Genomic DNA, 23,021 nt, shown 5'->3' with positions numbered 1-23,021 from the left:
GTAAATACCTTTGGCATTTATCAGTTCATTTTATCGAACCTGCTCTGTAATTGAAAAGTTTGGAGCTTTCGTTGTGTGATACAAATTTAGAGATAGGCAAAATATGTTAATAGAGCGGTTTTGACAATTTGCCAATAACACAGCTTATGAATTTGTCACAGATAAGATTCTGTATTGGAATGTGATTTTGGTAGATATTTTGTGCTGTGCATTGATAGACTTAGCGCCTTTTGTTGTGGGCCTCGTCGTTTACTTTCTTTTCCTTGGGTTTTGTGCTGTTGCTTTTGCGCCAAAGAATGCTTATCGGCATTTGCAACTACGAGGCGTTGTCGTCTCCATTCGACTCAGCCCGACATTGTTATGGGGTTGGGTTGGCTTGGGTTGGGTTGGTTTCTTCGGTGGCTCACAGATAGCGGCGGCCCCAAAGAAGCGCCGGAGTCGCGGGCGATGATATCATCGTTCAGTGCCGTGCATGTGCCATCAAACCAAACGAAGATGTCTAGGCGGGTTCAGCGGAAATCCGCATAAACAACCCAACCATGCTGGAGCTTCTCTACTTTGGCTTGTGTCTTTAGCTGGCTGTTTACTTTAACGTTTTAGCAAGATAAACACACGAAATTTTAAAACATTTTACTAGCTCTTATAAAAACAAATCGAAGGTACACCACATCGCATCTCTTCTACGAAAGTTGATTCAACTTTTGATGCACTGCATTTACGATTGCGTTCGGGAAATCGAATTGCTTGTCTGGCCATAAAAATGTAAATAAATACATTTTCATTTGGCAAAGAAGAACGGTTTCAAGGATCGATGATTATTGTTTTGACCTTTCGGTGTGAAATTACAATGGGCAAGTCCCGCACAAAAGGCGAATTATTTACTCATAGATAGACGTTGACAAATTTATATAAACTTAACTAAGGCTAATTGGCATTTCGGTTAGCCCCAAACATTCCACTTTGATGTATTTTATAACTATCAACTTTGTTAAGTTTCAAATAATTTAGAGGTCTTCAATTTAAACTTTATTGTAGTTTCTTTAATGAAGCATTTACAAGACTTTTATAGCTCTTTTAATTATTTGTTGGAATTAATCAAGATTGCTCAACTGCAATAGTCGTTTTCAACGAAAATACTCAATTGTTAAATTTAAAAATTGAGTGGAGGCTTACGCCATAAACAATATTGAGTTTTAGGTTAAGGGGGTTTCCCTAATTATAATAATTGAAAGTAAATGGAACCGGAATATCAATATGTGTGTTTTCTTTGGAAGCTTTGATTACATGATATTCATCAATGTATTCTATATTTATTTTGAAAGAATTGCTTTTTCTTTACTAACTCCTGATTTTGAACTTATTTACAGGCGTGTATAGACGACAACCTGGACATGGTGGAGTTTTTGGTGGAGAGAGGTGCCGATATAAACCGACAGGATAACGAGGGCTGGACGCCCCTTCATGCCACTGCCTCCTGCGGGTGAGTTAAATACCTATTTCCCCATAATTCATTTCTAATGTACGTTTCGTTCCAGCTTTGTGAGCATAGCTCGGTATCTGGTGGAAAATGGCGCTGATGTGGCCGCTGTGAACAGCGATGGCGATCTGGCTTTGGACCTGGCCATCGATGTGCAGCACATGGCCATGATTGACTACATGGAGAAGATGGTGCAGGAGCTGAACATAAACGTGGACGAGGCTCGAAAGGCTGAAGAGCAGGCGATGCTGAACGATGCCAAAAAGTGGCTGAGAAGCGATGCCGCCGAGGTGGACAGACCGCATCCGAAAACGGGTGCCACAGCACTCCACGTAGCCGCCGCTAAGGGTTACACGAAAGTGCTGGGATTGCTCCTGGCCGGACGTGGCAATGTGGATCGCCAGGATAACGATGGCTGGACGCCACTGCATGCAGCATCGCATTGGGGTCAACGGGAAACGGCCGAGATGCTCGTGGAGTCCCTGGCCGACATGGACATACGCAACTACGCCGGCCAATCCTGCATTGATGTGGCCGATCGCAAAATAGTCAAATTCCTGGAAGAACTGCGGGCCAACAAGCGCAACAAGCGGCGACCATCTAGTCAAATCAGGTGAGAAAAATCGGATAAAAAATGTAAATTTTAAATCTGGTATGCAAAACTCATTTAAAATGTTCAATATAATCAGTTGAGTGATTTATATAAATTGTACAAAGTATTTAGTTTACAAAAAGAGGAGCAGATTTAAGTTGTTTATTATTACATAATTCGAAATTAAAAAATTCTAAAGCTTTGGAACATAATAAACAGCACATATTTTGACAGTATTGTATGTGAATCATTATTTTTTATGAATCATATATTTTAATAAAATACTTAGATAAAATAAATATAAGTATGTTTTAGTTAAAATTAAACACTTGAAAAACACAAAAAAAACAATTTTTTGAGAGAGAACAATTTTTTTTTTTTCTAAACATTGTGTTTTGGTACATATTGTACTTAACTATGAAATTGTTTATGATAAATTAAATATGTAATTAATCCACGAAATGTTTATCTTTTTCAGCAGAATCTCAGATGCGATTGAAAATCACGTGGACAAGACGCCAACCAAGCTGGTGCGCGTCGAAGTGAGAACTGATGCCGCAAAGGATGGTGCGTATGCCCCGATTTAGAATTATCTAAATTATCTGCATAATATAAACGAATAGCTTTCTTTGATTTCTCGCACACACACACTCTTGTGTTCGTCCTGTTTGTTGTCCTGTTTAGGTTCTCATGCGCGCTAATCTTGTGTTGTTGGAGCATTTAATCGTAAAACATTTGCCACTGCCCCTCGTATTTTAGTCATTCAAGATCACGTTGTCTTGTTTAATTTGCCTTCATGATCATGATCATCCATCAGTAGAACCCCTCTTTTCTCTCTCTGTATCTGTATAGTGTATCTTTCTCTCTCTCTCTCTGTATTTGTGTATTGTCTTTGCTTGTAAATCACGCACACTGCAGCAGCCAGTGGCTCAAGTGAAGCTGCCGAAGCAGAGACTTTGATTCCAAGCGCTGCTAATGATGATGATGATGATGATGATGGTGGTGGTGGAGGAGTGGTGGCCAGGGGCCAGAGCGATACAGAAGAGCTGAGCGATTCCACGGAAAGCTCACACTCGACCAGTCTTTCCGAGAGCGAAGGTAGTCGGCATTTGTTTTGCGTCCCGATTGAGGAGTAGTTCCTCGTCGAGCCCTGTCTGTTTTAGCCCGTCTATAAACCACTAAACTTCTCCTGGTTGTGTTTGAGTCTTTATTTGTATACTAAAATTGGTTTATCCATTGCTCTTTCAGCTGAGAACGTCAAACCCAATCAACAGATCCATGCAGGCGATCATCCAGTCGAGGAGGAGGCGCCCTGGCGACGCAAGCTGCCACGCACACCCAACGACAGTCCCACTAATAATCGTAAGTCTGACTAAAAAATTCATGACGTGTGTTTAAGAAGCTTAGGCCCAAAAAATAACACATATTTAATGTATATTATATTAATTAAATTAATTTATTAACAATATTAGTAAAGTAATTATTTGAGATTAGGACTTCAAATGAAGTAGAAGCTTAAGATAAACAATAAAATTAATTTCAAGACGGCAAGTTAAATCAATTAACAAATTAAAGAAGCATTTTGTTAAAATATATTTTGTTAATTATATTTTAAACACTTCAATAACTAAAATACTAGTTTAGGAATTATTGAAGATTACTATTCACAATTTAGTTTATTGTAATATATCAATTACAAGATGATCTCATCTAGTTTAATGAATACATTTGGAAATAATATTTTTACTTTAATAGCTAATGAGTTAAAAATTGCGGGCGACTAAAAGTCCCAGCTATGCGAAAGCTCTGAAATGCACTGCACTTAAATACCAATAATCGAATCTGATAGTATTATTCATTATGATAATCATCTTGCAGAAGTTCCTGATAGAGAGCTTAGCAGCAATAGCTCGGAAACCGCCAACGATGTCATTTTGCGACGCACGCAAAGCTTCGAGAATGATCAAAAGTGAGTTGAATCCAAATAAAATAAAACATTGCGTGCCGCTCACACACAAAAACACAATCGCATCACAGTTTAACCCACATTTATAATGATGTTTTATATATTGTATATATATATATATATATACATACATACAAACATTGAATGGCCAAATTGCACCGAAAGGTCTTGATTTATTGGTTGATTTTGCAGTTTACTTTTCACTTTGGCCGATTGCATTTGCTTATCATTATCACACATACTCACACTCCAATGTTTAACCAGTCATACAGCCTTTTGTCGGAATACAAATATTGATAACCCAAATAAAAACAAATTGTATGGGTAATTGTTTAAATTTACCCCTGGTGGTATCATGATCTGGGAAAGCTTCGTTCCGTTGGTGAATCTCCATTAATCACAAGCTTTCCAATAATGAGCTTTTTCCATAACACCACATCGCATTTGGCAAAGTGAAGCGTTTACTGCAAAAGGCCATAAATAGGGGAAAACAAAATATTGTATTGATTTTAAAGTTTTTGTTTTGCTTTATTTTTTTTCCCCACCCTTCAAAATAAACGTAAAACAATAAAAACAATTGTATCACCAACGCACCACAACCAACCAAATACAACAAACTCATCAAAACGCTTATCCCGAAATCTAACCTGCCCGCTCGCCCACCTGCTCGCTCCGCCCGCCCGCTCACCTCTACGCCCGCACGAACGTTCGAAAACCGCCTGTAAAAACGCTCAAAAAATCTCTCGAAAAACGCCAAATCCGAAATGACAGATTCTATCAAAAGTACAATGAGCTGCGGGCACGCATAAAGGCCAATTCCTGTCCCATATTGCCGGCGAATGCGAATGCTAATGCCGCTGCTGCCAATAATTCCAATAACAATAATAATCTAAGTAGCAATAACAATCATAATAACAACAATAACAACAATAAAAGCGATCTGCTATTGGGATATGCTGCTGGCACAACAAAAACAATGACAACAAGCACATCCACAACAACAACAACAACCAACTACTCGAACACCAACAACACAAGCACACCACAACAACAACAACAAAAACCACCAGCAGCAGCAGCAGCATCGGCAACAAATCAATTATATAGCGTACAAAGATCGGCCTCACTCAAAGATAACTCAATGTATTACAGGTTTGTTTTGCATACAACACGACCCAAAAACGAAACTAGATCAGATTTGTTAGTTGAATTATGTAAAAGTTGCAATTGATTAGAAATTATAATTTTTACTATAATAAGCTTAATTTTTATTTTCATTTAATCTACAATTAATTGAAAAAAGAGCCAAATATTAAAATATTGTTATTTTTGATTAAAGTAAAATACTATCATAATAAGTTTAAACTAAAAAAAAAAAAAATTAGCGCTTAAGCTAGTCAAAAACTGCTAAATCCAAAATATAAATACCAGTTTATAAGTATAAGTTTTGTACATATCACTATATTGTTCATTATATTATTAGAGCTAGTAAATAAAGTAACTTCTTTCCAGTCTGAAAATCTGATCTAGTTTAAGGGGCCACGCCTACTCATAGCTGTTAACACCAACCAAATTTGTTGTAACTATTAACCTAACTGTGCTTTTGCTTAGCTTCTTCTCGTCTACACCTTCAGAACCCAAACTCATTGCACCAAACTTTTAACATATTTTCCTAGGCCACGCACCAATGTCGTCTACTCTCTCTTGGCTGTTTTCCCAGTTGAGCTATGAACCCTTTATTAAAATATTTTTGTTTTAATTTTCCCCCAGGAAACCGACCGTTACGATTGCCACGCCCACCAGTACAGCAGCTACGGCAAATACGGCGCTCAGTTCACCATCGACAACTGTACAGACCCCACCAATTCGCAGGTGAGTTTAGTTCGTGGTAAATAGTATTATGAAACTCTTTGTCTAAAAACTCCCTTGTCGATCGATTAGCCAAGTTTCAGCGAAAATAGCTGAAAAGAGCAATAATGGCAGCTCGTCCACGGCCAGTGTCAGCGATGCGGAGAGTGCCAAGCCACCGCCGCCACCGCCCAAACAGTCCACCAGCAATATGATTAAAAACTTCTTCAAGTAATGAGCGAGAATTAATTGTTGTTTTCGTTGATGTTGAGCTAACCCCGCTAGCCAGCTGCTAACCCGATTTCAGATCCCATAAAAGCATGTTAAACGCAAAAATAATATAAGCAACGAAGTATAAAGGGGAAAACGATATTGCTTCTTGAAGTGTTCATATCAAAATACATTTTAATTGTATTAAGGTTATGTCTAATCCAAGAAAAACTATATGTGATTTAAGTTTAGGTGTTGTCTGATTATAAAATATAACTTTTTAAAACATTTTTTTTTTGAGAAATCCATTTCAACTTTGCAAACTAACGTATTAGTTTTTTAAATTTAAGCTCTTATATGACTTGATTGTCTATAAGGTAATAAGTGCCATGCCAAAGTTATTTTAGTAATTACAGCTCGATGTGTTGCTACTTACTTTCGAAGGGAAAACATTTCTTCAGCCCTTTGTTTTTATATATTTAGTTGTACACACCTTTTCTAAAACTAAATCTTTGTTTCCCAACCAACTTGTAGATCCTTTGTGCCACCGGTGCGCGATGAGGAGAGTGAAACGCAGCGGAAGGCACATGCCAAGCGCGTGAGGGAGACTCGTCGGTCAACCCAAGGCGTAACTTTGGACGAGATCAAGAGTGCCGAGGAGTTGGTCAAAAAGAAGAACATGGGCATGGCCAACAACAATAATAATAATAATATCAGCACCACCACTACGAACACCATCAGCAACAGCGGCGTAAGTAGTCCAGTGTCCAAATGGATGCTCTAACCGCATCATCCACGAAATCACAACAAAAATCAAACCAAAACATCCACACTTGAGGAAGCTCTCTTCATAAAACCATTGGTAGATCATACCTGTAACCTTAGATGGGATTGCAGGATCCATACACGATGTCCACATGCAGTTATCACACCCACTCAAACGTTGAGCAAAACACACCAAATCAAAACCGAAAAATCAAATGCTTATGGTTATGGTGTCCCTATTTCTTGGATATCCTTTTTCTGTTTATATGTTCGATTATGTTCACTCACACAAGCACTTTCACATCATTAATTGCCTGTGTGAGTGAGTGAAAAATGTACTAAAATAGTGATTGTAGTTTAGAAAATAACATTTAGTAAGCAGAATGCAACAGGTTACAAATTATGCCCTTAAAAGTATGCTATACACCTTGAAAAAAAAAAAAAACCTTCACTAAGATACTTTACCATTTTACTGTTAAGTATTTTAAAAAGTAAATAAATCAAGTGCTTCAACGGGCTGACAACGCCTTTAGTAACATTGATTTATTTAAAGATATATAGTAAAAGAGACCTTTAATTGATTTTGAATCTGCTGCATTCTGTTGTCTCACCCCATTAAAAAAAAGCAGCCCTAAGCTGTCATCATTTCAATCAGTGTCTCATCGATCAATCAGTGCTCATTTAGCGTACGTTGCCATCCGTTTGTTTGATTATTCGTTCGTGATCGATCGCAATATCACACTTAACCAATCAAGTTGAGTTCAGTTTCTGCGTTTGGCGCCTTCGGCCTGCTCCGCTCCGCCCTGCCCTGCCCTGCCACGCCCCCTTGACCCGGCCCCGCCCACGTCATCGCCCCGCCCCATCAATGTTGAGTACTCGTTATAGCGTAGCTTTATTTTTATGATTTCCAATCATCGGCATATCAGTCTCAAGCAGCTGCATATCAGTGGACCATAGCGTTATTACCATTCCGACTCGTATTTATGTTACAGTTTATAAGTTATCTCTATGTTCAGTTTTCGTTCTACTTACTAGGCTCTATAATTTGTATAGCAATAAACTGTATGTCTATGGAATATGTTGATGATTATCATTTTGCATGTCCCATTTGCATGCGTAATCCGGGTCACCGGGTCACCCTTAGTATCGTTATAGTATGCAATCGATATTTACATATACATATATATATATGTATATATAGTGAGATCTTTTTGATTTTTGTTTGAAACACAATCGCGTCCATTGCCACTGAGGACAACTGTTTTTTATTTGTTCCGAACTAATATTATTAACAGAACGAAACAAGCTCAGCATCATCGGCCGCCACAGCCACCACAACATCAACATCATTGATCCTCGACAGCAATGAGCCGCGGGACGAGTCGCAACCGCCACCACCGCCCACCACACCACCGCCAGCCATAATACCCACCACAACGACGGCCACCGATGAGACGGAGATCGAGGAGGTGGTGACCACCACCGTCTCCAATCCTCCAGTTGTCCAAAGCCTAAATGACGCCACAGCTACGTTTACCCTATCCGCTCCGGTGCAAAGATCCATTTCGGGCGAGGGCGATGGCGATGCCAACAGTGATCCGGAGGGGGATCAGGATCAGTCGGTGGTCAGTGCCAGCTATACGATAATGCCCCGCCGGGATAAGCTCCCAGATGCCGGATCAGAAGAGAAGACTCCACAAAAGACTGACCCAGTTGCCAAAAGCTCCAGCGAAGAGGAGCCACCGCATGTTAGGCCCACGGATCTGCCACTGATCCCAGCTCCTGCCGCTCCCGCTGCTACTGCTGTTGTCAGCACAGAAACTATCAAATCGTCTTCGGTGGCCACCACACCCTCTGCCCTCGAGAGTCCAGTGCGCTTGCGGGACAAGCGGGGTCTGACCAGCAGCAGTCAGGAATCGGAGACCAAGTCCGATACCGCCTCGCCCGTGTCCTCGCATCCGGACTTCAATGCCCGCGACTCGCTTTTGAGTCTATACGCCCGACGCACAACGGACAGCAGCGCGGGAGGAGGAGGAACAGGAGTAGGTGGTGGTGCAGGTGGTGCGAGTGGTGCTGCTTCTACTTCCGCAGCGGAAAGGCGTCCCTCTTGGCGCCTGAAATTCGATGCCGGCTCCAAGGTATGCCCACACTACCCAACTCAGCCCTCTAAGCGATTCCGATAGCCTAATCCACAATATATAGTATGACAAGACGATTTTTCTATTGGTTGCCCAATTCGTGAGCGCCATAAACAATTTTGTTAATCTTTAAGTGTAGCATGGACTTATTTTGACTAGAGTGTGTGTATAATTAATGGAGAACTACGAAATTGCCCTTGCCTTGGCCGATTTCATAAATAACCACATCGTTTTTATATTGCTTTTAAAACTGTAGTTTAAGGTCATTATTTGATATCAACATATTTTTAGTTTGCTGCCATATTAACGCATATTAAACAACATTTAAAGAAATCATATTGCTTAGCAAGGGTAATAAATTTATTACAAGTGATCTGCTTTTACAAATATGTATTTTATATTAGTGTTTACTGCCTAAAATAATTATTTTAAGAATTTAATTGTATTTAGGCATTTGCTTATGTTCATGTTTTATTTTGCTCATTCAAATTATGCTTGATATGTATACTCAAAAACTCAGAAACTGCATCATTAAGTAAATCATTATCTTATTCTGCAATGTATGTATTATTTTTTAAAGTCAATTATTTATTTCCATTTGTTTCATATGTATATAGTCAAACATAAATTTCTTTTTCTTTCGGCTGAGGAACATTGGTGCATAAATATTTACATAAATGATGCAAAAGATGCTTGCATTTATAAATCATTGTTTTTAACAATTATTTTTTATTACTTACTGCTTAAAATTTGTGTTTAACATGTATAACCATCTATATTCGCATGTTAATATATAAACATCTACATTTTCGTTCAATTAAATACTTACTTTAATCGAGTGGTTCAAGGAAATACAGAAATTGCTTAGCTTAGGTAATGGGTTGCGGGCTCTAACTGATGGATCCTAAATGCAAATGGTGTCTGATTCCTGTTGATTACTACTAAATGTTTAGTATAAACTAACTCCCGCTGCATTCGAATGATACGAGACACGGCATAGCTTCTTGTAAGAACAAATACATTGCACACAAACCAAACCAAAACGACAACTATAGAGAAACAGCCATACATACATATACTTTATACCTAACAAAAAGTGATTTTAAAATTGCATTGAACACATAGTAATCGGTTATATTTCCGTGCAGTTCAAACTGGAGGACATAACCAGCGGTGGCACATATCCGCCAAACAACAGCACCATTATACCCAGCGCTCCGGCAGTGATGGCAGCCGTTAATCTATCCACCACAACTGGTGTCCAGCGGCGCATCAGCAGTGGTCCCAATGCACGTAAGTTATCCAAGCTGCTCTACTTTTGGGTTAAATGTTAATTTTGTGCTTCCTGTTTCAGTAAATGCATCCAATCAGTCGCTCAACTCGGTGGGTCGCCCTGTATCCGCGCCCAGTGAGGGCACAAACAACAGTGCCTATGTCACTCCATCAGCGCGTAAATACGAAACGAATGCAACATCAACGGGGGCAAATGCAGCAGCGGCCACGACCACTAACTCAACCTCCAATTCAGTGTCTGCAACCAGTGCCAATCATGCAGCGGCTACGGCAACTAGTGCCACGTCAAACCATGACGATAAGGGTAAGGACAAGTCGGGAACATGTAGAATTAAAGCCACAAACAAAGAAAGAACGAGGACCCTTAAGGAAATACCGTATTTTAATTTAAAAAAGCCCTCATATTGAATCCACATTTCAACTTATCGCTAAAAAGTGCAACATTATTTTGTTTAAATAATGGTGCCATAATTAAATTGGATTGCAAAGTACTTTCTGATGGCGTAAATATGGCGAAAACTTATCCAAGTATATACAAATTTCTTCAAAAAGTATTTTGACAGTAAAACAAAGTTCTGATCCTATTCAAATGTATGTATGTGTTGGTCAAAAGTCAAAGTTTATTTTATTCAATTCATTAATTAAATTTTAATCGACAATTATATAAAAATCTTTAACAAAAAAAAAAATTCTTGTTAAATGAATATTAGATAATTAAAAGTTTTTGAAAACATACGTTAGTTATAGTACCTATGAACATACCTGAATAAAACAATAACTAAAACTAGACTTTGGGGTAGATCTTTAAGTTAAGCAATAATAAATCAGGTCTAAAAGTAGAAAGAAGAATTTTCTAATATATTTAACTCCTTTACTTATTTGTGTATTCCTAATTTGGTATCTGACAGATAACGACAAGGAGAACGATAATCGCACACAGACCGTCATTCAGAGACGACGCAAACCGAAGCGCAGATCAACGGGCGTGGTGCACATCGATATGGATGTAAGTATAGCTCGGAGATACATCATTTGTGTGCCTAATTGCCAAGCAGTTTGTCAGAATAAATGAGCCATGGCCCGAGAGCTGTATGCCAACTATTTTTAGCGAAAATTGCCAATTAGCCGGGATATTAGAAAAATGCTTAATTGAAAATTTCTTTTGTTCTGCTTGCAGGAACTGGATCCCGAGCGACAGAACGAATCGTCCAACAACGACAACGAGGAGAAGGAAAAGGAGGTGAGTCCATTGATGTTAAGTGCTTAGCATATGTTAGCTACCAACAACAACAACAACATCAACAACAGCAGAAGCAATAATATCACTGAATATTTCACACCTTTGGCAAGTAATTGGAATTCTTTTGTCAGCTGCTTATTTCCGTGCTGCACACCTGACAACTATTTCTTTCTTTCTATATTTTTGCCTTTGCCTTCGTCACACCTTGTCACAGTTTTAGTCAGCGACAAAGTAGCGTCCTTGAAAGTAGCTTAGTGTGCCTGTGCCTGTGTCTGCCTTCTATTTAAATTATTTGCCCCAATATTTTCCCCATCGTATGTCTGGTCCAATTAGCAGTCGACCCAAAAACGAAATTATGATTTGCCACTTTGAAAGTGCGCACGTGGCATTGTGGGTTCCGAATTTTCGTGTGGGAATTTAAGTGTAAGTGCAAGGCAACTGCAAATCCTTTCATGGCCGAGGTCAGAACTATTAGTGCGCATCCAATTTGCGTCCAAAGAAATCGCGAGTCTGCCCCGAACGAACCTGTTAACAATTTATCTGAGCAAGTGTCAGCACCGGTGTCGCCTATTATTAAAAACTGGCACAATTTCTGAGTGCATCTTGTCATTAACGTGCGATTTGCTTGTTTCTACAAAAAGTTATTAATTGTTTTGCACATTGGACAATTAAACAAGCACCATAAATCTTATATTTGGTGTAGCATTGATATATATCAAAGATTAGCAACTATTATAGATTACATTCATAAGGGGTAATAGGTTACATCAAAAAAGTAAATAGGTAATAAATTGGTAAATATCTAAGGTATATAAAGAAATCAGTAAATTAATTTTTTTAATAGCTAAAAAAAATTAAAAGGGACTTTAAAGGTATAATCTACGTTGTACAGTTTTAACCTTTGGTTTACATGATTATAAAAACTTTGGGATATATAACTACAATTTTATACAAGTTTTATGGCAGTAATAAAAACGTTGGGATATTTTAAACGAGTTTTATGACAGCACAATATACATTTTGTAATACATAAAAACCGTTTTTAAAATTGTTTCGTTATGGATTTAATATTATGAACTTATCTGATGAGTTACAACTCTGTTTGAAATATTTAATAAAGAATTTTATACATTCTCATTGTTCTTTATTGCCCAATATAGACAATCGTAAAAAGTGAATTTAATTGGTAATTTAGTTGTCTGAAATTGTGCTGAAATACACATTTCCATGAAGTGAATGATGTAATACGATGTCTACAAATGTTTTATACCTCAGAAAAGTTGTGGAAATCCCATTTTTAAGAAATTCATTTTCCAAGAATTTCATAATTTAACTGCTGGTTTTCTGGTTTACCGGCTAACTGTAAACTATTTAATAATATGCACTTTTCGGCATTTTCCCCAGGCGATCCATCTAAAAAGGTGGCAGACCATCTGACGCTCTTTGATTGACGATGTCAAGTGTGCATTGTACATTTTTTTTTTGTTTTGTAATTTTGCAAATGCATCTGGGGAAAATCACTTTCATCGTCTTTGTAGACAGTTTGCATTCTGTAACAAATTGGGCAATTACATAGGCACGAACCAAACCAAAGGAAACATAAAGAACCGCATAATAATAAGAAGAAAAGCTGGCACACGTACGTTGAACTTTGCAGAAAAAGCGAGAAAATGTGTGGCTAAATTTATAACAGTTTGCAGGCATTTGCTTCCTCATTCTCCCTGCGGCAAAAGGATCGTCATTCGGTATTTATAGCCGGAAAATGCATTCAACGAAAGTGTAAACTCTGTGGAGAGGGGAATGTTTTTGGCCCAGTTATGAAGGGGGAGCAAAAACGGCACCAGGCAGCTCCCCCAACTCCCCAAATTGGATTCTCCTGTCGCGCATTCAACGCTAAATTTAAACCCCAAAACAGAAATAGTTTTTTTGTCTATGCTCGAGCTATATTTTCTTTTTGGTTTCGGTGCAGTCATGTGTCAATGACTGTGCTTCGCCTTTTGGCCCAGTTTGTGGTGCTCTCTTTTCTTGTGTGTTCCCCTGATTTTCTGACCCCAGCATAGTTAACAGTCTTGCGTCTCGGACATTGGGCCAAATACGTGTGCGATTTACTAAATTTAGACGTGGCCCACCAGGTGAAAAACTCGAACAGCGCATTTTTTGTGTGCGCAATTTCAAGTGAAAATTTGGCTCCTTTCATTGCTCTTATTATTTCTTGTTTTCATATTTGAGTTAAAAATATTTGAAGATGATTTGGTTTATTTTTTCCGGCTTTTCCTCTCTTCAGTCTGCTCTTAGTTCGGTGTGTGGCCTGCTCTTTGGCTGCTCTTCTGTGTTTATTTCCGATCGTTCGCTTTCAAATAAAACATTTCAAATCGCCTGCGAGCGGCACAGTTGAGTTTTGTGCGCCCAGCACAGCGGATCATCTCAGTTCGATTCAGTTCAGATCATCCGAAACCAAGCTAATCAAATCCAATCCAATCAAACAAGTCTAAATCTTAATGTAAATCCCAATTAAACTCAAGAATTCAATACGTCAAGTGCAACAAGAGACCAAAAACCGCAAACCACCTGTCGAACGTCGTGTCAAAGAATTGTTTGGGGGAAAAAAATGAATTGCAATACGCTTAGATCAGTTTACCCCTGGGATCGCATCGTGGCCGGAGGGGATTTTCCAAACCGAAGTTGATGATTTTAGATGATTTGACTGCCAGCCACAACAAGTTCGCTCGATTTTTTAGTCGATGAAATCGCTCCGCGTTGCCTTTTTTGGCCAACTGCGCATAATATTTGGACATTTCAAGTTGATTCTCTCTCAGGTGGCTTCTTCAAATATGGTCAACTATTTTGATAAGTTTTTAATTTGAATTGCGTGAACGTGCTTAGTTTAAATGTCAAAGTATAACAAAAAATTTATTCAGTAAAATGAAATAACAATTACAATTTTAAATCAAAAATGCTTTACATTTTTAGAATACAAGCTTTTAAAAGTGTTTAATTTGTATTTGTTTATTTAAAATCAATATGCGTACTTAGTTACCTTTAAAACTTTATAGCAATTTTTTGTTATGATGATTTCTTCTTTAATTTATCCTTTATGGCAATTTATTTCCATTTCCTAATCCATTTTATGATGCCCTCGCGACCCGGCTAGTTCATTTATCTTCGGCATGACACAACAGAAAATCGTATTTTTAAAACGTTTCGTTTTTACGCTTTTTTATGTGATATTAGCCAAGCTTAATGTTTAAATTGGCACAATACAGAAGTCATAAATGAGGAAAATTATTGCAAAAGGCAAAACATTTAAAATGCCGCTTCATTCATGTGTGATTGTCCTATAGATAGAGTCATGTCATATATATATAGAAAAAAAAAGATACATAGAATAAATCTAGTAGGAAACAGAAACGGTTCGTCATAAATTATATGCATTGGAAAATTGCTTGAAGAGAAAAACGTTTTCTGGTCTGACGGTCGATTTCATGTTTGTTGTTTGTTTCGCGTGGGCGGAGGATGAGAGGCATCAACTTAGGGAAACAAATAAATACCAGGCCGGCTGCGGGATAGTCGGCCCCATATATCACGTTTTGTATGTGTTTTCAATCCTATGAAGAGCATCCCGTCGAGATCCGCAAAGTCCACTGCCAGCCATTGGGGGTAGCACACGTCGAAATCCGACATGAAAATTGTCAAAATTTATGCCTTGACGTCATATTTGGTTTTCCCGGTGCACGGCCAAATAGCAATTCCCGAACCACATGTCAATATTGCGTTCTCCATATCGAAAGATCCCTAGTGTTAGTATATACACCGCGTGATATAAACACATGTAAACACACACAAAAGTTGTTTGTTTTCCTTTATTTTTGTTTATGCCAAATTCATGAACATTTTGTGTGAGTTCGCATTGATTATAATTGTAATTGCCTTTTGTGTGCGCGTCTAAAAGTGGAACACAAATCGATCAGAATCGAAGTTTAAATGCCCTTCAATTGCGGATAATCCGCAGGGGTCTTGTTCGATTGATACATTTTCTTTTATATATGTACAATGTACATGTTGAAAGCGAAATCAAATTAAAGTTCAAAGAGACTTTCAAATGGCAGCTGTCAATGTTCATGAAAGGTTTTTCTTTTTAAGTGCAGGAAATAAAACATTCAGTTCGATTTAATGATTTATTAAAAAATTTTGATAATAATGTTTTAAGATTTATCATTTTTTTTTTTAAATCTTGAATTAGAATTTAATAAAATCGTCTGTGGTAGAAAGAGGAGGTCTTTATTTTTTAGCTTTGATACGCAGTTTCTTAAATATATTTACCTTGAGTAATAACCAATTGTTTGTTTATATTAATATGTAGGCAAAGTTAATAAAATTTTTTTTTTTTTTATAAATGTGTTTATTAACTTTTTTTGGGCACAAAAGCTATGCAAATCTATGGCCAGTTGGAAAATCCCCTCTGTTAGGAAAGGGCATGCAAGTCATGTATCTTTCGGTTGAACCATTTAAACGTAATTGCACATTAGCATTGACGATTGAAATACGAAGTGCCAGGCGAGATGGCAAGCTAATGGGGGCCATTTCCTTATAGCTTCCATCAGCGAGATGTCCTTTCGCTCGAGATCACGCACCCAGGCGCCGTTGGCCAGTCGCCGGCGTTCGCTGTCCTCCAGTTCGCGAATGGCTCCCTCGAGTGGCTCATCGGGAGCATATAACTACAATGGGAGTAGCTATACCAGTTCCGGCAGCACTGGTCGTCCCTTGAGCACGGGCTACTTCCCCAGCAGCAGTGGGACGTCCAGTTACCAGAGTCCTTATGCCAGTGTCTATAGTTCAAGGGATAGTTTGTACGGCGGCGGAGGAGCAACTGGCCGGAGTTCTTATGGTAATGCGGGCAGTCGCTACGATTACGGGGCGTCCAAGTATCATCATCATCATCATCATCAGCAGTTCACCAGCAGCAGCAACCACTATTCGAATCAGCAGCATTCCCATCAGCCAACCGCAAGCAGCAGTGGGCCATCATCGACGACTGTAACCTCATCCGCCTCCACATGCCATGCCCATGCCCATGCTCCATCCATAGCAGCTTCGGTGGCCAATGCCATGCCAGCAACTAAAACGCAAACGCACCAGGGCAATCGCTACTATCTGCAGCTGCAGCCCACCACTGCATCATCCGCTTCGGGTTCGGCTTTGGCTTCGGGTGGAGGTCACCATTACCATAGCCACCTGGTGGTGGGCAAGCATATTAGCCAAAATTATGGCCAGTCTAAAGCCTCTGCTCTCTCCTCCTCTCTGTCCACCGTCTCATCGACTTCGTCGTCCTCCGCATCCGCCTCCGCCTCCAATGGAACAGGCACCAATGGTGGCTACGATAGTTCAAGGTATAATCCCAGCTCCTATTCCTCGGCGGGATCTTCGTACTCGGCCAGCGATCGTTATGTCAGTCCCTATTCGAGCAGCTATGACAAGGGTGTGACCACCGCCTCGCTCAGCTTCAAGTCGCCGGGTTTGAGTTCGTCCAACTCGTTCAAGGGTTCCCGTTTGCTGAAAACCAAATCCCTGTCGGCATCCAATAGTAGCCTGAATGCAGCTTATGGCGGTGGTGTATCGTCGACCAGCAATGGCGTTACCAGTGCCGGAGCCACTGTGGCGGCCATTGCAGCCACAAGGAGTAACTCACTGCGGGAACAGGAGCGCAAGTCTCGTAATCGCACGCGTTCAAAGAGTGCCGCCCAGCGATCCATAAGTGCCTCCTCGGAAAAGAGTGAGGGATATGAAGTAAGCAGGTGTTTTGGTTAAGTGGATATACATATATGTGTTTAAAAAAAAACCTGCTGTTGTTGTTGGTAGAAAAATACTCATTGATATTTTAAAATTTATCTTAATCATATTTAAAAAATTATTTGACCTTTTAATAACAAAAAAGAATATAGTAAAGAACAATAAACCTTATGTCAGATTAAAATTATACAAAAATTTCAGACTTAGAAGTATAAAAAAAATTCAGACATCAAAATATTTATTTTATTTAACATTTATTTATTGAAAAACAAAAAAAAAAACATCCTAGCGTTGCTTAAAGACTTTTTGCTTTAGAGGTAAGAGGTAAAAGAAGAAAGAAGCAGTCGGAAAATTCAAGCTACGTGTTTTATTTTTAATTTAGATCTTGAGTCCTGAATTTATCGTTTCACTTACTTATTACTATAATGGCTTTGTTTATTTTTTTACCTTACAGAGTGGCAGTGAGCGGACATCTCGTTCCCGCTTGGGCAGCACCACGAGTACGGCCACCACGAGCGAATCGAAGAGCTCCAGCAGTATCGACAAGGCGGAGAATGGCGATGGCATTGATTACAAGGCGCTCTGGGAAGCTGCCAAGTGAGTATAGCCCTCTCAAAGGAGCCCCTAATTATATAACCATAACAATCTCATTTGACATATAGATTGGAGAACGATAAGCTGAAGCAGATGCTCAAGCAAAAGGACGATGAAGCCGTGCAGACACGTGCAACGCTCGAGAGATTCGCCAATGCCGTAAGTACAGTAAACACGCTCCTAACATGCCACGCCCACATCAGCCCACTATAACCTAAAAGTAGGACAAAAAAACAACAAATATAAACAAAAAAGTCAAACTGCCAGCAGTAAACAACAACAAAACAACACGCAACACCATAAACTTAGTTAAAAGGAAACCACTAAAATATATATCTTTATCACATTTAAACCTCACCTCGCTGCCTCTTTTTCCCCCTCATGTGAAGCTTACTGCTCGCGCTCTCTTTCGCTCTTTACACCCCGCTCTCGTTTATAAATATATATATGTACTTATATATTTTCGATCTGTTGAACCCCAAAAACAACACAACAAAACTGAACAAGAAAAACCAAGACCCGATTCTAAACAGAAAAACAAAAAACCGAAAAAAAAACAAAACATCTTGTTTCATTTCACATTCGCAGACAACGAAAAATTCACTATCTGAACTTGAGAAACGCGAAAGAAGAGCTATGGAACGCAAGCTTTCCGAGTTGGAAGAAGAGCTCAAGGTAATTACAAAAGTGTCCCTTTGCTAATCATAAGCGTTAAACGTTGCCGCCGCTGTTTTGCTGTTTTTGTGTTCTGAGAACAGGACTCGAAATTGATTGCTATTTTGGTTTAATCCTCTTATGATTTCTTATTTCTGATGTTTTTATAACTTCCCTACATTCCCCCTGGAAAAAAACCTATGCTGCATGTCTATGAAATTTTGATTTATTAACCCCTTTTGATTAATTCGACTTGAACTGTGTTCTGTTCTTATAACCCAAATTCATAAAACCCCTTTGCACTGAGTTGGAGCAATCGTTTCTCTCACCCTTATATTTTAACCAATTTTTTTATTGCCCTTACCTTTTTGGCCAGATGCGCTCTATACACCATATAGAACACTTAGTTGACTAGCTAGTCTTCTGTGTGTGAATGCCATGGCACTTGATTTGATTTGAAATTGATTTACCGAGACCTGTGTATAGTATATATTTATTTGTGCCAACCCGCTGTACATTGAAGCGATCGCTTTGATTTCCGTTGCCTATTTATTTTTGCCCACCCTCCGCCTCGTGATCAGATCATGCATATTTGTTTTATATCGTTTTCTCATATCACACAACAGCAACAACCAGACATCAGACATGTTCTCATCTTCAGACCATTATGTTTCTCTGTCATCATCTGAATAAATCATCACTCGCTCAATCTTTCGCTCTGTCATTTCGCCACCTTTTATGATTTTTGGTCACTGTTCCCATGCGTTTATACGTTACACGTTTATCGTTATACGTCTACCAATCGCACTCACCTAATTGTTAAAAAATTAAAAACAAAAGCGCTCTCATTCAATACGCTCACTTAAATTTGATTTTCTTTTCTCTCTCTCTCTCTTCCCACGCGCCTCATCGATCGAACAAACAATCGAACTATCGAAAAAATCGATACTCTGCAATCGCTCAAATAAAAACATGCGTTTTTTCCACTTATTTTTCTTGCGTCGCCGCTCTTGTCCTTATTTTTTTTTTTTTTTTTGATTTGATGTGTGATTTTAGCTATTGCAGAAGCTAAAGACTGAGAACGATCGTCTGCGAGCCGAGAATCGGGCCCTCACGCGGGTCGTCTCCAAGCTGACCACCTCGGCTCAGAGTCAGCTGGCCAAGACCAAATAGGCGCAGATCAAAAGCATTTAGATTGCCCAGCACACCAGCCCATATACACACACCCAAGAAATAAAAATTCTCACGCCCCCTTGCTCACAAGCACAATGTCGCGAATATCGTTATATCTTTTCTATAAGAGCTGGAAAAACATCGATGTTCCTACAGGTAAACTTCGATAATCAATAATCATCGATGTTTTTCCTGCTCTAGATTCTTTTATACAATACTTAACACACATCGGTGTCGTTACGAATATTATATGGATATGTAAGCATAACCGAAAACACAATAACTAAATGTATCGTAGCTAAATTAAGTTCACATTGAGCTCATTGGGTTTGGACTGGTCACTGGTAACATTACTATAAACTCCTTGGGAGTTACTATATACTACAGACCCTTTTATAGAAGCGCAAACTTCAAAAGTAGTTAATTTTAAAATAGTAAAATATTAATCTCACGGCTTGATCGTTTTTGGTAACCTAAATATGCGTTAGGGGAAAATGTTTGCGAATTTATAAAGTAATTATTGTAACGAACTATATCATGTATGGAAACTACAGACCACTGTACGGTTGATAAGTACTTATAAATCAAAATTAAGCCCACACTCGAATCAAAGTAAAGCTCATCGAAACCAACGAGATCAATCATCAAGCCCCCACCACCACAAAAAAAAAAAAAAATAAATAAATGAACTAACAGCATCAGCGAATTGCGGCCCAAGGATATATGGAGGCAATATATATATATATAGGGTATCCTGCAGAAGTCGAACATCAGGGAGAGCGAAGTGATCTATTTGGTGATGCTGGAAGCTTGACGGTAAATGCCCCACCACTGACACTGAATTGAGCCATTCTAAGAACCTGCGCCCCATATATTATGAGCTGGCTGTTGTTTTGTTGTTATACACATACCACATAAAAAAGAATATAATAAAATATATTTTAGCATTAACTGTAACGTGGAGTGTTTCAAACTGATGTTTTCAATTTCTTTAAATGGTTGTACTTGGCTAAAAAAAAAAAATTATAAATAAATATGCATTTAGATTTGTTGAAATTCGAAAGCTTTTCGTTCTACTTTTGAACATTTTCTGGCGCCTTAAAGAGTACTTCAGTTATTAAACCTACTTTAGTAAGATAAAATATAACGTAAATGTTTTAATAAAATTGTTAACATCTATGATTTTTATTTAAATAAGAAATGTTTGTTAAAATTTTCTTCAATCATATCTACATCAACCGACCATTAGCAACTCTTTGAAACACTCTGAATGTACATATAAACAATACTTACTTAATACTCTACTATTTAAATAATGTCTATTAAACTATCCTATGGATTTATACCTCTTGTTGTTAATATTGTTACCAGTTTTATCTGCAACTTTGTTTATCCATTTGTGTGTTCTCGACCACAACACCATCGACCGATCTTGAGTTATATTTATATATATATATGAAATAAACAAAAACTTTTGCCCATTGTCGTTCTTATTCAACTTATTGCTGTTTATTGTTTGAATACGCCACATTGGGTGGGTGTATGTTCACGGAACACTTGCATCAGGCATCCAAATTCATGAGATCCATCATATTCGACATTTTATGACCTAACGTCTATATAGCTCGCTTATCACAGCACACGACACGCGTCATAAAGAACATTCGAATCAGATTTCGCAAAGAGACAATTATCCAAGCGCCTATGTTTCGAGAGTAGTTTTGTGGTTAAGTGCATGTTATCTGGTTTTATTCTCGAGATAAGGGCGTCCGTCCAGATGAGTTCCGTTCTTAGGTAATTACTAATTGTTTGTTGTTGTTTCTGTTGTTGTTGCTGCTGCTGTGGCTGCGGCTACCGCATCCTCAATAGATTAATGAAGCATGCCCCATGCACACTTAACCCCCAGACTTGTGCTTTCCCTGCCATAAACGTATATTGATTTCGATATCTGTATAATTTGAACTAACTTGATCTCATTTCATCCGTTCAACAGCAACTTGATGCCTACAAGTCGGATAATCATCGCCTGAAGGAGGAGAACGCCGCGTTGATTAGAGTAATTAGCAAATTAAGTAAATGAAATTATGTTTTACTTTCAGTGTATGTGTGTCTGAGAACCTATATCATCGAGAAGCAACAATTTTACTTTATTAACCAGCTGCAAAAAGGCTGAAAAAAAAAAAATAATGAGAATGTTAAAGCAAAAAGCGATGTAAGCGAAAGCGGGATATTCGCGTGAAAATTTCTAAATTGATTTATTATTTGTGTTAGACCCTTAAGAATTAGGTGAAACCATGTTTCAAATATCGTTGAGAATTGTTTCGTTCGTTTTTATATAAAAGAAAAAAAAACTTATGTATTTGGTCAAATTTTATATACGAAATAGAGCAAATTATTAATAAACTTACACAAATCAAGCTTAACTATATTTACATAAACATACGCGATAAAAAGATCGTAAGAAATGAAATGAAAAACAAAAACAAAAACCTTTACATACAAACTGAGAACATATTCATCAAATGAGCCCTAGTTACATTACAGATTAGTTTAACTACATGATACATAATATATATATATATATATTTTTTCATATATAAATTATATATACACATTACATAATATATATTTAAAGCAAAAGAATCATAAGTTCAACATTTCAATGTGTAATATCACCAAGGACAAGGACCCAGACCGCCAGTTGAGAGCGTCCGGAGATGTGTCGAAACGAGCCCACGCGTCAACTTACTAAGTGTAATCATTAAAATCATCCAATTGTAATTGTGTTTAGTGCTGCAGATAAATATATATAGGCATCGGCGAGGCCATCAAATGCTATAGCATGTGTACCCATAAACTAAGGAGACTTCGCTGCTAAAGCTCCATGGCGCTAATCTATAGATCAAGATGTGTTTTACAACCAGATGCACTAATAATTCTATTATTTGAGTACCTTAATTTAAGCACACTTTTAGTTCTCTCCTTCACTTCGAAACGTATTATATACATTTACATCGTACTATATTTTACTTTCGCTTATAACGAAACAAATGATCATACGCATATTTCTGTTATTTATTAAATTTGCTTAAGAGACTTTGTGTTACTCGTAAATGGAAACGATAATCAAGCATAAACAAACATAAAACGTGAATTGTGTAATATGTAAAATTGTGTGAGAAAATATTTAAGAAAATTTGATTCAAATACGAAACTTAATAAATGTGATCGCAAGCAAATTTATATGTTGTTGTTCATTGGACTTTCCAAGGATAAATAGAATG

General features: G+C 38.2%; 1 protein-coding gene across 35 annotated transcripts in view; it reads left to right on the top strand.

Annotated features, from left to right (window-relative positions):
- The window catches only part of LOC128257920 (protein phosphatase 1 regulatory subunit 12A), a 31,490-nt gene extending 8,514 nt beyond the window's left edge, over positions 1–22,976 (top strand). For 4 of the 35 annotated variants that reach the window (XM_052989175.1, XM_052989173.1, XM_052989177.1 and 1 more), the window contains exons 3-21: positions 1,368–1,480; positions 1,536–2,090; positions 2,548–2,636; positions 2,988–3,167; positions 3,318–3,431; positions 3,948–4,038; positions 4,807–5,187; positions 5,806–5,907; positions 5,977–6,114; positions 6,628–6,844; positions 8,154–8,996; positions 10,145–10,289; positions 10,351–10,593; positions 11,198–11,295; positions 11,467–11,529; positions 17,771–17,913; positions 17,979–18,069; positions 18,499–18,585; positions 19,621–20,694. In XM_052989175.1, the coding sequence (XP_052845135.1) occupies positions 1,368–1,480; positions 1,536–2,090; positions 2,548–2,636; positions 2,988–3,167; positions 3,318–3,431; positions 3,948–4,038; positions 4,807–5,187; positions 5,806–5,907; positions 5,977–6,114; positions 6,628–6,844; positions 8,154–8,996; positions 10,145–10,289; positions 10,351–10,593; positions 11,198–11,295; positions 11,467–11,529; positions 17,771–17,913; positions 17,979–18,069; positions 18,499–18,585; positions 19,621–19,737 (3,810 nt within the window). In that variant the 3' untranslated portion in view covers positions 19,738–20,694. Of the gene's footprint in view, positions 1–1,367; positions 1,481–1,535; positions 2,091–2,547; positions 2,637–2,753; positions 2,932–2,987; positions 3,168–3,317; positions 3,432–3,947; positions 4,039–4,806; positions 5,188–5,805; positions 5,908–5,976; positions 6,115–6,627; positions 6,845–8,153; positions 8,997–10,144; positions 10,290–10,350; positions 10,594–11,197; positions 11,296–11,466; positions 11,530–13,893; positions 14,030–14,517; positions 15,327–16,055; positions 17,314–17,770; positions 17,914–17,978; positions 18,070–18,498; positions 18,586–19,620; positions 20,695–21,730 lie in introns of those variants that run through there. The other 31 variants (XR_008267916.1, XM_052989180.1, XM_052989178.1 and 28 more) reach the window with 31 other exon arrangements.
- The last annotated feature ends 45 nt before the right edge of the window (positions 22,977–23,021 follow it).

This window comes from Drosophila gunungcola, assembly GCF_025200985.1.
Source record: "Drosophila gunungcola strain Sukarami chromosome 3L unlocalized genomic scaffold, Dgunungcola_SK_2 000002F, whole genome shotgun sequence".
In the NCBI taxonomy this organism is placed as follows: domain Eukaryota; kingdom Metazoa; phylum Arthropoda; class Insecta; order Diptera; family Drosophilidae; genus Drosophila; species Drosophila gunungcola.
This window is presented reverse-complemented; position numbering and strand designations above follow the sequence as displayed.